The sequence below is a fragment of the Hypomesus transpacificus genome, chromosome 10 (genome assembly GCF_021917145.1).
Source record: "Hypomesus transpacificus isolate Combined female chromosome 10, fHypTra1, whole genome shotgun sequence".
In the NCBI taxonomy this organism is placed as follows: domain Eukaryota; kingdom Metazoa; phylum Chordata; class Actinopteri; order Osmeriformes; family Osmeridae; genus Hypomesus; species Hypomesus transpacificus.
Window position 1 is genome coordinate 14,298,760 of NC_061069.1, and position 13,201 is coordinate 14,311,960.

Genomic DNA, 13,201 nt, shown 5'->3' on the forward strand with positions numbered 1-13,201 from the left:
AGCCTTCATTCTTGCTGAATTCCTCAGAGTTGGTGAACTGGAATGTGGTGTTCCCCCATGCGGCCCGGCCTTACACAGTATGTACTGTAACCAGGAAGAGGAGGGCTGTGTTTCTTCATTTGGCTCTGTTCCTTATTTCACCATCTATGAAGGTACTTTCACCACCATCCCTGTTCTGACTGAAATAACCCACCATTGTGATGAAGCAGAGAACACTGTTACGAAAAACTGTTTTATAGCACTGAGAGAGAGGGGGGAGAGAAAGAGAGATGTCTGGTTTAATCACCTGCCTCAATGAAGAGAGAGAGAGAGAGAGAGAGAGAGAGAGAGAGAGAGAGAGAGAGAGAGAGAGAGAGAGAGAGAGAGAGAGAGAGAGAGAGAGAGAGAGAGAGAGAGAGAGAGAGAGAGAGATAACAATAGAGGGGGAGAGAATGAGAAATAGATATGAAATCAGATCAAGATAGCCAGACTCCAACAGAGAGAGAGACACTCTCAGACACAGAACAACCCCTGGCAGCAAACCAAAACAGACTGAGAGTGGATTCAGAAAAGGACAGGGCCTGTTGGTTTAAAAAATAACAAAGGGAGTTGGAGGGATGAAGAGGTGAAGAAAATAGTTGTGATAGAGAGACTTATAGGGATGTGTCGGAGAGAGAGAGAACAGTGAGTGAATGGTTGTAAGGGAGGGAGAGAGGCAGGTAGGAAGGGACTGATGGATGACGCAGTCTGGATGTGGCGGGGGTGGCGGGGGTGTAGCTATATTTAGTTAAGGATGGGAGACAGGATCTAGCAGTGATTCTCTGCCGCCTACGTCACCTACACTACGCTGACGAGCCGCCCGCTCTCACCACGTGACCGCTGCTGCTGTGATGCTTGGTTGTTGCAGTGATGTCCAGTGATCGGCATACTAAACATCACAGAGACGGGCAGACACGGGTTACAACACTAGAATAGAATATAAATGGTTGACTTACTGTCATAGGGATTTGCCTCACGATTGGTAGATTTTACCAACGGAATATCTAACACGACATTTACCCTAATACTAATGTATAGCCTCCATTAGACAAAGGCTAGGCCTGAATCAAAAACGACATCGGACGACGCTAGCATGTGTGATGTTGCCATAATGTAGACAGGCTGTCTAATTGTGTAGTTGTAAATGATTTGCAGCTTTGAATCTGCTATGTAATAAAATATACAACATCGTTGCTCGACCAATTACGTCACCATACTTTATGAATGGTTAAGAGCCCCAAGGCACAGAAAAAGGGGCGGATACCATTCCGCATGTGGGAAGCAAACAGAGGCTTTCGATTGGACAGAGTTCACCAGCTCTACGCATGTATTTCACTGATTGGCTACTTAGGTAGGAGGGCTGAATTCACTATCATTAAATAAAGACATTTACGCATTGTACAGTGCAGTGCAGTTTACATTGTTCGGATACTGGACGGAGAGGTAGCCACGTAGAGGCACAGTATTGCAGTCTATGGCTATCCTTTTCACTGTGTATCTGTGAACTATCCTCAATTAAAGCCTCTTGCAAAATATCGTATTGCGTTATTCAACGTTTAGGCACTCGCCTGCTGTAGCCTCAGCGATCTGAAAGACGAAAGGATTATTTTCCGTGTCTTTCAGCGTAGCCTAAAAGAAGACATTAAACTGGGATCATCGACTGGTCGTTCATAATCAGTTACGAGTCTGGGTTCCGCCCGCTCTGTCAGCCCGTCTGCCGGTATCCCAGCACCGCGAATGGACCGTCACCAACCCAGCACTCGGAGCTTCATTCCCCAAAGTTCTCCGGTTTTCGGGTCGGTCCCTTGCGAGTCCCCGATGAGGCTATCTATCTGCTCGACCACCGGCAGTCGGTTTGAACTGTCCGTGCCGCAAGGAGAGACGCTCGAGGGGTTGAGGAGACGTCTCTCTCAAAGACTTAGAGTACCCAAGGACAGGCTCGTGTTCCTGCACAAGGAAACGTGAGTTACCCCCGTAATTAATCACCGTCCGCTTGCCTTATAGACGGGGATTCTGACCCGCTTTATACCAATCCCATCCTAGACTCAAACCTACACATACTACATCCTCACGTATTTTCCACACATCTACGCCAGTCTCGACGTGGTGAGAATGGACTGGTCAGCGAGCAGGGGTGGTCGCCTAGTACGGCGGTGTTTTATTAATCCTGGTTCTCCCCCTCCTCTCTGGCGTGCGCAGGCAGATGAATGCTGGGAAGCTCGTGGACCAGGGAGTCTCAGACGGGAGCAAGCTGACACTGGTGCTTGCCGTGGAAGCGGGCTTAACGGTAAACAGAACCATACACAACTTCATGGATGGATGAGATGGATGGATGGATGCATGGTTGGATTGACTGACAGACAGGCAGACAGTCAGTAAAACAAAACAAACAGTGTAAAAAGATATTTATTTGACTAGTAATTGTATTCTACATATAACATGGTGTCTGTGTCAGACCTGAGTCCTGGTGACCCAGCCACTCTGGGCTGTGCAGGGCCTGGACACAGCTTCTCTGGGCTGTGCAGGGTCTGGACACAGCCTCTCTGACCCAGCCACTCTGGGCTGTGCAGGGCCTGGACACAGCCTCTCTGACCCAGCCACTCTGGGCTGTGCAGGGCCTGGACACAGCCTCTCTGACCCAGCCACTCTGGGCTGTGCAGGGTCTGGACACAGCCTCTCTGACCCTGCCTCTCTGTCAGTGTCCCAGAGCAGGGTGCAGCCTGTTCACACACAGTGCAGTCTGGGTGATCTCTGCTCTCCTCCACGCTTGTCTGTTCTAGCCCCAGCCTCTCAAGACAGACCACACCATGATCCAGGCTCTGGAGAACCTCACAGAAACTCAGGTGAGTGGGTGCACCCCCCCCCCCCCCCCCCCCCCACAGCTGCATGTATTCTTTCTGTCAGTGGTTTTTTTTTCACCTTGGAGGTGAGATGGTTCTATGTGTTGAGTGTTTTGTTTGTGTACGTTTAACGGATGCCCGTCTTGTAGCGATGCTTTGCTGCAGACTTTCTAGGTCAGTTGTCTTGTCTCGTACAACATCAGGGGGCTATTTTGAAAGAGCGAAGGAGCTTGCTTCCTGTGTGGCCGTGGTGTGTGTGTGTGTGTGTTTGTATCAGTCAGTGTGTTTGTGTGTTTGCGTGTGTGCAGGTGTGTGTGTACCCAGTTCTTCATTTCACTTCTGTGTAAGCTATAAAGCTGTGTGTGTTTCGGTGTGTGTGTGTGTGTTTCAGTGAATGTGTGTGTGTGGGTGTGTGTGTGTGTGTTTCAGTGAATGTGTGTGTGTGGGTGTGTGGTTGAGCTCTTAGGGAGTGACTTGAGCTGACGGGAGCTGTTTTCTTAGAAATGCCCCACTGTCAGTTCACACTTTGGTTAGCCTGCATGAGCGTACACACACACACACACACACGCACACACAATACACCCACGGCCACTTCCTGAGTTGTTAAGACGACCCGCTGAAACCAAACCTCCTCCTGTTTCTGCCTGCAGGTCAGTGACTTCTTGTCCGGACGTTCCCCTCTGACCCTGGCCCTGGGAATCGGAGCTCACCTGATGTACGTGCAGCTCCAGCTGGCCTCGCAGAATGCCGTCGGGCAACATCACCATGGCAACCGCAGCGGGGGCAAGGTGCATTCTGGGAAGTCTGGGTCCTCCAGGGTCGCCCGGCCATACCCATCCCCGACGCACCCCTCGTACGTCTCCCACACCCTGTCTCCCACTGGGAACTCCCAGGTGCCCGGCACCCCCCCCCCCCTTCCACAGGACCCCTGTCATCCGTCGCCCTCACCCAGGCCCCGCCCTCCACGACTTCTCTCCTCCTCACACACCCCAACCCCGGGCCTCCCCCCACCCCCACACTCCCTCCCCTGCCCCCTCCCCTCTCTCCTCACACGGCCCCCCTCCCTGTCTTCCTTCCTCCCCCGCCGCCCCTCTCTGCCCCCCTCACGTCATCTGCTCCAGCCCCGCGCCCCCCAGCCCAACACCGGCTGCTCCATACCCAGAGGTGAGGACACCTGAGGATGTGTTCTAGTACTGTACTACTGGATACTACTGTACTACTGGATAGTACTGTGCTACTGGATAGTACTGGATAGTACTGGATAGTACTGGATAGTACTGCCTACGACAATACAGTAATTTCTCAGGAAGGAGTACAGGTGCTTTAGTATAGAGTGAATGTGTATTAATGGGGAAAGCATTTTGACCAAGTTTTAACATAGTATTAGTGTAGTTTTAACATAGGTTTTAAGAAAGTATTACCGTAGTATTAGCTGAGTTTTAGAACCAACGCTGTTTTAGATTGGAAGTGACTGGGTGTTTAGGAGTAACATAGTGTAGCATGGTGTCAGGGGGAAGGCTGGGTTGTGACTGAACAGGAACAGGAACACAAGAGGCCTAAACAGAAACCAGGATCTCATGTTTCCCTGGTTTTCTCACCCCCACAAACTGCCATTTGTTGCAACCCACCCGCCACACTCACACAGGCGCACACACACACACACAGATACACACACACAGATACACACACACAGATGTATGCACACACACAGACACATGCAGACACATGCAGACATACATGACATACATCTCTTTTGGAAGTTGCTTTGGATAAAAGCGTCTGCTAAATGCATACATGTACATGTATGCATTACAGTCAACTACAATTCTTGTATTTGAATCCTTTTTTTGACCCTGACTGTAAAAACAACAATATACAGTTTATGCTCATTAAATGTCACTTTTGTACAATTGACAATTGCATCAGTCATAGCTGACCAGCTGTTTTGGACCCTGTGTTGCAGGAGTCTTGTGCCTCCGCCTCTCCTTTGACTCCCGGCAGGGAACCTGGAGCGGTCATCGAGAGCTTTGTCAGTCACTCTCCCGGGGTTTTCTCCGGAACCTTCTCAGGTGAGCCTCCAGGCTGGTTAGAAAACATGAGAACCGGAGGGTGTTCTAAAGAGACAGAATGGGATTGTCACAGTCACAGTGTTGAATGTGTTCTAACTTTCCTTTCTGTCTCTCTTTGTGTCTTTCTCTCTCTCTCCCTCTTCCCATCTTGGGATTCTCTCACGCCTCCCTCTCTCCTTCTGTCCTTCCCTCTCGTTTGCGTACTTTCCTTCTGCTCCCCCTCCTCTCCACCCCTCCTCTCCTCCCCCTCCTCTCCACCCCTCCTCTCCTCTCCCTACTCTCTACCCCTCCTCTCCTCCCCCTCCTCTCCACCCTCCTCTCCACCCCTCCTCTTCTCCCCCTCCTCTCCACCCCTCCTCTCCTCCCCCTCCTCCCCCTCCTCCCCTCCTCCCCCTCCTCTCCACCCCTCCTCTCTCCCCCTCCTCTCCTCCCCCTCCTCTCCACCCCTCCTCTCCTCCCCCTCCTCCCCCTAGGCACCCTGCATCCCGTCAGCCAGAGCGGCATCTCCCACCCAAGGCGAGGCATCGCCACCATCCTCCAGATCCTCAACGACCTGCTCAGCGCCACACGCCACCACCAGGGGGCTCCAGCCTCCCTCTGCCAGCTCCGCGGCCCCGGCCCGGCCTCCCCCTCCTGCCCCCTGACCTCTGACCCCCCCCCCCACCACCCCCGCCCCCTCCAGATCTACCTCAGAACCCAGCACCACCAGCAGCATGGGCCCACACCTCCAGCAGGCCAGACCCCCAGCAAAACACACAGGTGAGTCGTTCATCTGGAGAGCGTTTGCCGGCCAATCAAGAGGCCATGTTTTTAAACGTAGTTGCTGGTGGTAAATTCTAGAAGTTTGGCTGTAGAGAACATCTGTAGAGAGCAGCCTGGTTGCTGTAGAGTAGAGCCACAATCGTGAAGGTTACTCAGGTTCTACTGGATTGGGAAGAAACAGAAAATAACTTATAATGGGTGTGCTTCTATACTCTTTGGAAACAGTCTCCACAAGCCAGAGCCAAAATGGCCACCATAGTTCATAGTTATTCTGTGGGAAAGGAGTGAGGGTATTATTACATTTACATTTAGTCATTTATTATTAGGAGTAGTATTAGGAAACTGATACTCTGCTCTCAGTCATAAACTGTAGCTGCTGATTGTCAGTCTGCCATTGGCTACACATTCAAGTGTTTCCAAGTCACTAATGTGTTTTATGTGCTGGTTTTTGTGTGTTTGCATGCGTGTGGTTGTGTGTGTGTTAGGGCAGTTAGAGCCGGTACTCCAGGCTGAATTAGTCACACGCGCACACACAAGCCACACACACACACACACACACACACAGTGATGGGAGTGTGACCTTTCTCTCTATGTGGGTTACCCATGAGGCCTACTCTGCACTTTAACTGAGGGTACGAGGGTGGAAACTTGCTAATGATGTTGTAATCACCAAATACCTGAGGAGTTCTGGGTCAGGGTGTCACGGTAACCGCATAGTCACTTACAGGACATTTGCAGTCACCGAACAATCCTGTGTGACATGAATTGAAAACGAAGTCCCTCAAGCATTGTTGAAAAACAGTAAAACAGACGCGTGCCTGCTCCCTTCCCTTCCAATGGCCTCTTCCTCCCCCTCTCCCACGTCCTCTCTCTTCCTCCCCCTCTCCCACGTCCTCTCTCTTCCTCCCCCTCTCCCACGTCCTCTCTCTTCCTCCCCCTCTCCCACGTCCTCTCTCTTCCTCCCCCTCTCCCACGTCCTCTCTCTTCCTCCCCCTCTCCCACGTCCTCTCTCTTCCTCCCCCTCTCCCACGTCCTCTCTCTTCCTCCCCCTCTCCCACGTCCTCTCTCTTCCTCCCCCTCTCCCACATCCTCTCTCTTCCTCTTTGTGGGAGTAAACAATGACTGAATAGATCAGCCAGGCACCATAAAAGGAAGCTCATCTAAACAACACAAGGCATGCATAGGGGCATTTAAACTGTTTTTTTGCCTTGCAAAACAACTGACCTTTCTCGCCTCTTCGCCTCTCCTCCCCCCTCCCCACACCTCTCCTCCCCCCTCCCTCCCCCCTCCCTCCCTCCTCCCCCCTCCTCCCCTCAGGTGATGGAGGTTGTCCCCAGACGCCGTCGTCCTCCGAGGAGAACCGAGCGCTCCGCTGTAAGTTGGAGAGCCTCCAGCTGCTGATGTACCAGCGGCGTCTCCGCAGACGGGCCCGACGCGGCGCTCACCCCCTCGCACGCCTCCGCGCACCCATACTCCCAGCGCCTCCGCCACCCCTGGTCGCCGGGGCAACGCAAAGCGGCCCGGCGCCACAGCAACGGCAGCTTGTCGGGCAGCGAGGGGACGTCCCAGGACGACACGGAAGCTGATGAGGTCATGGAGGGGTCTCCGTGGAAACCGGAGCTGACCTCTGACCTGGTGGTGGTGTAAGGAAAACGAAGGAGAGAGAGAGAGAGGTGTGCAGCGAAGCAGAGGGACGTGCGGTAGAGAGAAATGCGAAAGGAGGAAACGGCAGCGGATAATCACCAGACTTGTGGATAAGACAGCAGACAAGCTCTGCCGTCCTAGAATGTCTGTTCTGGAATCAGACTTGTGTTGCGGCTCTACAGGGAACTGTCCTCTTGGCTGAGGAGCCTATGAAACAGGAAGTAAGGTTCTCCCTGACAGGAAGCACTAGGAGCTTCCATACTCGCCCCCTCCACCGTGCCACACGTGACTTTCCCCACTTCCTGTTCTATACCATCTGATTCTGACCCAACAGGAAGCAGTGTAACTAACCCACACGAACACTTCATTCATCCCTTTTCCTCCAGCAGCCGCTGGTGCGTCTACTTGGGGAGGGGCGTGTCGCTGAAAACATGTAGCATAGAAATCACGTGCTGTGGATCAGAGTCATCCAACAGTCTGATGACCGCTAGATGTGCTGCAGCTAGATGTGCTGCAGCCGGAGAAACTGGACAGGGCTCAAGTCCCATCAGATTGACGCACTCATCTTTATAAGCACTGTCGTACATGAATGTTGGTGTCCCGTGACTAATTAATGCCTTAAGCATGCATGTCTCGTCAAATGTATATAGTAGTTAGACACTGTAGAAATCGTTTGACTGATGCAATATTTCAATGTTGTCTGTTTTTTAATCAGTTTAGGAATTGAAATTAAAAACCTAGTAGGAAAACTAGTAGGAGTCTTATTTTAATGTCATCCAGCCTCCCGTGACTTCAGGCTGACTCGGGGCTCAAACGGGCATCAAAGAGTTTCCTAATCCAGGATGTCAGCTGGACAGCCCTCGGAACAGGAAACTGTCGTGCGAGGGTCTAGGAGGAAGTGGCATCATCATCCTGCCACTCCCAAACTGTCAAAAGGTTCAACATTAATAGCATGTCTTAACATCTCCAAGAAAACACACTTCGCAAGCAGACAAAGCATGACTCAAACATTCGCTTCAAAGTGTTCATTTTTATTTCTTTTAAAACATTTCTGATGAACATGCAGGGGAGTCACTGGAGAATGATTGCCCTACTGGATACGAGAGTAACTTGGCTCCCAGCCTTCTGACCTGCTGGCACCTCCCTCCCTGTAGGAGACAAGCAGGAAGTGAGCTCATTGACTGAACAAAAATAGATCATTGCACTGTTTAAAATTAAGGCTGTATTAGCTCAATCTTGTCAGTGTCAAAGAAATTCATGCAATTGTACTCTGCAATTTCAGGCCTACATCAATCCCATGCTGTATTCAGACAAAGCATACTTTGTAACCTTGAAAAACCACCATAGGCACCATTTTGGGGGTCCCTTTTAAAAGGGCCGTACAGGGGGAGAACGTTGACTCACGTTTCCTGTTGCATGATTGAACACAGGAGCCAGGAGCGGTGCTGTGACACACAGACGCAGTGCAATGGAGGAACATCTGGCAGAGACAGGACACACAATGTCACAGAAATACATGCTCAAAGTTGGTTTCAATGTAAATCATTTAACATTTAAGGTAAGACTGCAATCTTAAAATTGTACAGTCAAGTAAAAAAAATCATTGGTGCCCAAGAGTCACCACACTGTAAACACAGTTCAGCACAGTCCATCAAGATGTCACACTGGTACTGGTACAGGGTGGAAATCTGTCCTAGACTTGGATGCGTGGGTCTAGTCTAGGACAGATTATGACCCCTGGTGTTTAGTTTAATAAAGTTGTGTAGTCTGGCATTAAAGTGGGCATGTCAATTCACCAAGCTGCCACCCAGCCGTACATCACTGCTCATAGTGTGCATGGAGCAAATGCTTAAAGGACTCAGGTTTACCACGTAGACTACACCACTGGAATAAAATCCAATTATTCTAATATGGCATGATGCACACGATTTAGCTGGTGCCTTTTCCAAAGCAACATGAACGCTCATGCAGGGTATGTTACCGTATCCTTCAGGGGGACCAGAGTGTTGTGGTCCACGAAGGTAAACATCCTCAGGATGAAGCGCTTGTGGTGACTGGGGTTCGGCAGGTCAGAGAACGCCTCCACAGGGACTGGGGTGGTCAGGTAGCGGTCATCCTGGTAGGGACACCTGGAGGAAGGAGGGACTGTGAGGTCAGGTAGCAGTCATCCTGGTATGGACACCTGGAGGAAGGAGGGACTGTGAGGTCAGAAGGCCAATTCTGGGGGGGGGGGGGGGGGGGGGGGGGGGTCAAGATTAGTGTTCATCATCCAGAATGACTTCATTGATGAACCAAATCTAAAAGACAATTGATAAAGTTGTCCTTAAACTGCAACTACTAATCTGATCCAATTTAAACAAACAGTAAACCACAAGACGATGGCTTTAAAAGTGCAACTAGGACAGAAGCCCATGAGAGGAGAGAAGGCTTCCATTTTGTCTCGTTGCCTAGCTACCCGTTGTGCAGGAGGTCCCACTGGGGCATGCTGAGGGGGCTGGGAGCGGCGGTGGCCCAGCATCGGTCCAGCATCAGGACGAGGCTGGGGTCATTGGGGCCCACGATGTTAACCTCCACATACACTGGCTCCCTCAGCACCTTGGTCACGGGGTAGTTAGCCTCAGAGTAGAAGGAGGTGAAGGCCTCCCTCTCTATGGGGAGACAGAAGGGCGGAGGTTCGATTAACGGCAGGGCTGCAACTAGATGTAAGCAAGAACCCAACCTTGGTAAAAACACCCAATTTAAATATTGCCTTTAACCATCTCATACACTACTTCCTCCCAGTGGCATCTGTCAGACATTAAAAACAGCCTTGGGCTGTGATTTTACAGCGAGGTTTGGACCCCACTGAACTGAAACTGGATTTGGCTCTGACTAGCACTGCTACATATACCATGAGTTCAACAAAAACTGACGTTTATCAAGATTGTGAGGTCATGTTGGACTAACAAGTGTCAAGTGAACTAATCCTACTAGGCATTTAAACTGCACTCTTAGTTCACAGCAGACCCGCATAGATAAAGAGTTCCTATGGAGTCATAACCATGGGCTGCCACCCACTTACCGATCGAGCACCCCTTGGTGTGGCAATATCCATTAGCCAGTCTGAGCTGCACCTTCAGGGTTCCCATGGCAGCAATGGAGGCCGGAGGAGGGATCGGCAACACCTGCACCACCACCGCCTCAATGGACAAGCTGGAGTAGCGACACTGGAACAGTAGTCTGGAAGACCAAGACATTCATCTATAGGGCCTCTGCTTTTGTCAAGGTAGTCAACCAAATCAAAGGGCTGTCAAAACCCCACACATTTAGGTTCCCTTTATCTGAACCAAGCAGATATAGGGAGGGGGATTACAAGCTACTGCCCGCATCTAGTTGTTCTGGCAACAGAGTAGTGTAGAACAGCCCTTCGCCTCTAGCAAGGTCCGTTTGTATTGACACAACTCACTCAAAATGGCTGTCCCTGGTAATGGATCCTCTGGGGCCAACAGCAACATTGTACGTGGACAACATGTTGTTCTCATAGATCACAAAACCGCCATCCTCCTACAGGGTACACAGTAGAACGAATCTGAGACAGATCTGAGAGAAGACTTCCTGTCTTGATGGGCTTCTTTGATTTCTCATGACCAGTAAACTGATATACACACACACACACAACTGAACCAAAGCATCTTTAAGAAGCAACATGGTTCCTTGGGCACATTTGTCTACTCACAGCCATGGTGGTGCCACAGTCAGTCACAGGGAACTGGAAGATTGCAAAGGCTGAATTGGCATCAACAGGACTGCAGGGGGCGTCGTTTCCTCCCAGGAAGCGAAGGGAATCCAGGTCCAGGGTAGGCAGGGTGGAATCCCTGGCAACCACCAGCACAAACTGCCCATCTTTGGTACACTGCACAGTCACTGGGGTAGAAAGATGACAGGTAACCAAAGATGGCAAGTGGGCATGTTAGAAAAACCCAATCATGGCCTTCCTACCACAAAGGTATTGGCTAAACCCATTGGAAGAAAAAAACACAAATTCCCAGTTCAAACCCCCCCCCAATCAGCTCTTCCCACCAACCTGCTTTCCCGTAGTAGCACTGACGTCCATCATGACAGCAGTCAATGGCCTGGCATTTCTCAGCTGTAATATCAGGCATTCCACACGTTACCCTTGTGTTGATATTTACGGCACATTTAGTGTCAGGGCTATCCTGCAGCATGTTGGTGAACTGCTCAGCCCACTGAACCCACTCAGGCGCTTGAGGTTTTCGAGGCTGCAGGCTGTTCTGGTGCATCTGAGGTTGCTGAAGTAGCTGGGGCCACCGAGGTTGCTGGGGCCACTGCGGTTGTTGAGGTTGCTGGGGCCACTGCGGTTGTTGTGGTTGCTGGAGCCACTGTGGTTGCTGGGGCCACTGCGGTTGTTGAGGTTGCTGGGGCCTCTGCGGTTGTTGAGGCCTCTGCGGTTGTGGAAGTTGCTGGGGCCTCTGCGGTTGTGGAAGTTGCTGGGGCCACTGCGGTTGTTGAGGTTGCTGGGACCACTGCGGTTGCTGGGGCCGCTGCGGTTGTTGAGGTTGCTGGGGCCACTGCGGTTGTTGAGGTTGCTGGAGCCACTGCGGTTGCTGGGGCCACTGCGGTTGTTGAGGTTGCTGGAGCCACTGCGGTTGCTGGGGCCACTGCGGTTGTTGGGGAACCGTGGCCCACTGCGGTTGTTGGGGAACCGTGGCCCACTGGGGAACCGTGGGCCTCTGGGGAGCCTGGGGAACCGTGGGCCTCTGGGGAGCCTGGGACACCGTGGGCCTCTGGGGAGCCTGGGACACCGTGGGCCTCTGGGGAGCCTGGGGAACCGTGGGCCTCTGGGGAACTTCAGACTCCCGGGAGTATTCAGACTCCTGGGAGTGCTGGGGCCCAGGCCACTGGGGCTGCTGGGGCCTAGGCCACTGAGGTTCCTGGGGCTGAGGCCACTGGGGTTCCTGGGGTTCCTGGGGTTGAGGCCACAGGGGCTCCTGGGGTTCCCGGGGCTGAGGCCACTGGGGTTCCTGGGGTTCCTGGGGCTGAGGTTCCTGGGGTTCCTGGGGTTCCTGGGGCTGAGGTTCCTGGGGTTCCTGGGGCTGAGGCCACTGGGGTTCCTGGGGAACCTTAGGCTGTGGGGGCCGCTGGGGTCTCCGAGGTTGCTGGGTTGGCTCTATCCTCTGGGGCCACTGAGACCTCTGAGGTCGATGGGGTGTATTGGGTTGTGGAGTTGAATTAGAAAGCAGAGAATCCTGCGGCAGCTGAAGATGTGAAAATGTGTCTGGTTCCGGGGGAGTCCATAACCATCCCTCACTCTGCGCCCATGTATCACTGACAACCACGACAAGGACTGCTAACCAAAGGCAACATTTGCCTGAACCCTCCATCACTACACAACAAAGAACTAGACTTGTGCTTTCCTACTAAACCAAGGGCCTTTTTAAAGAAGGTGGCTCCACCCCTTTCCTTGTTATCAAAGCTGATTACTTTCCAGCCCTGAGGAACCAATCACATTTGGGATTGTGGATTGGTCTCCCAGCATTTGAGAACAGCTGCATTGACTGTCAATCAGGCGGCCTGGTACCTAAGCCATGAATGTTCAATCAGCCCTCAACGAGTGCAATCAAAACCAGACTTTTAATTGAGAACCTGCACTTGATTTATTAAAGATTTATTTTGAATTCATTGTGAGATTATACTTCAATTTTCAGAAGAGGCACTTCCGGAAGCTAAGTTACACAAAGTTGGAGTGCTTTACTTCTAATTTGGAAGGTCTCATTTGATGGTGTCTACACAGTACACAGACCACTTGTCTGACCTCGTTTCCCATTTGCCGTGTTTGGAAGACGCCTAAATTGAACACATGGAGGTTGA

General features: G+C 51.7%; 2 protein-coding genes across 2 annotated transcripts; one reads left to right on the forward strand and one right to left on the reverse strand.

Moving 5' to 3' along the window:
- The first annotated feature begins 404 nt into the window (after positions 1-404).
- On the forward strand, positions 405-7,425 carry LOC124472407 (midnolin-like). Its single transcript, XM_047027203.1, is given in 9 exon segments — positions 405-1,979; positions 2,218-2,305; positions 2,799-2,861; positions 3,509-3,724; positions 3,726-4,022; positions 4,822-4,927; positions 5,401-5,686; positions 6,175-6,188; positions 7,007-7,425. Coding segments are annotated over 9 exon segments (1,563 nt in total). The 5' UTR covers positions 405-1,755; the 3' UTR covers positions 7,276-7,425.
- A 761-nt stretch (positions 7,426-8,186) lies between these two features.
- Positions 8,187-12,525, reverse strand: LOC124472408 (zona pellucida sperm-binding protein 1-like; the record flags this gene model as incomplete). The annotated part of the gene is made up of 9 exons (XM_047027204.1): positions 8,187-8,481; positions 8,738-8,813; positions 9,315-9,462; positions 9,789-9,981; positions 10,395-10,552; positions 10,779-10,876; positions 11,049-11,236; positions 11,397-12,099; positions 12,136-12,525. Coding segments are annotated over 9 exons (2,031 nt in total), but the record flags the coding sequence as incomplete, so codon positions are not given.
- Positions 12,526-13,201: the final 676 nt, after the last annotated feature.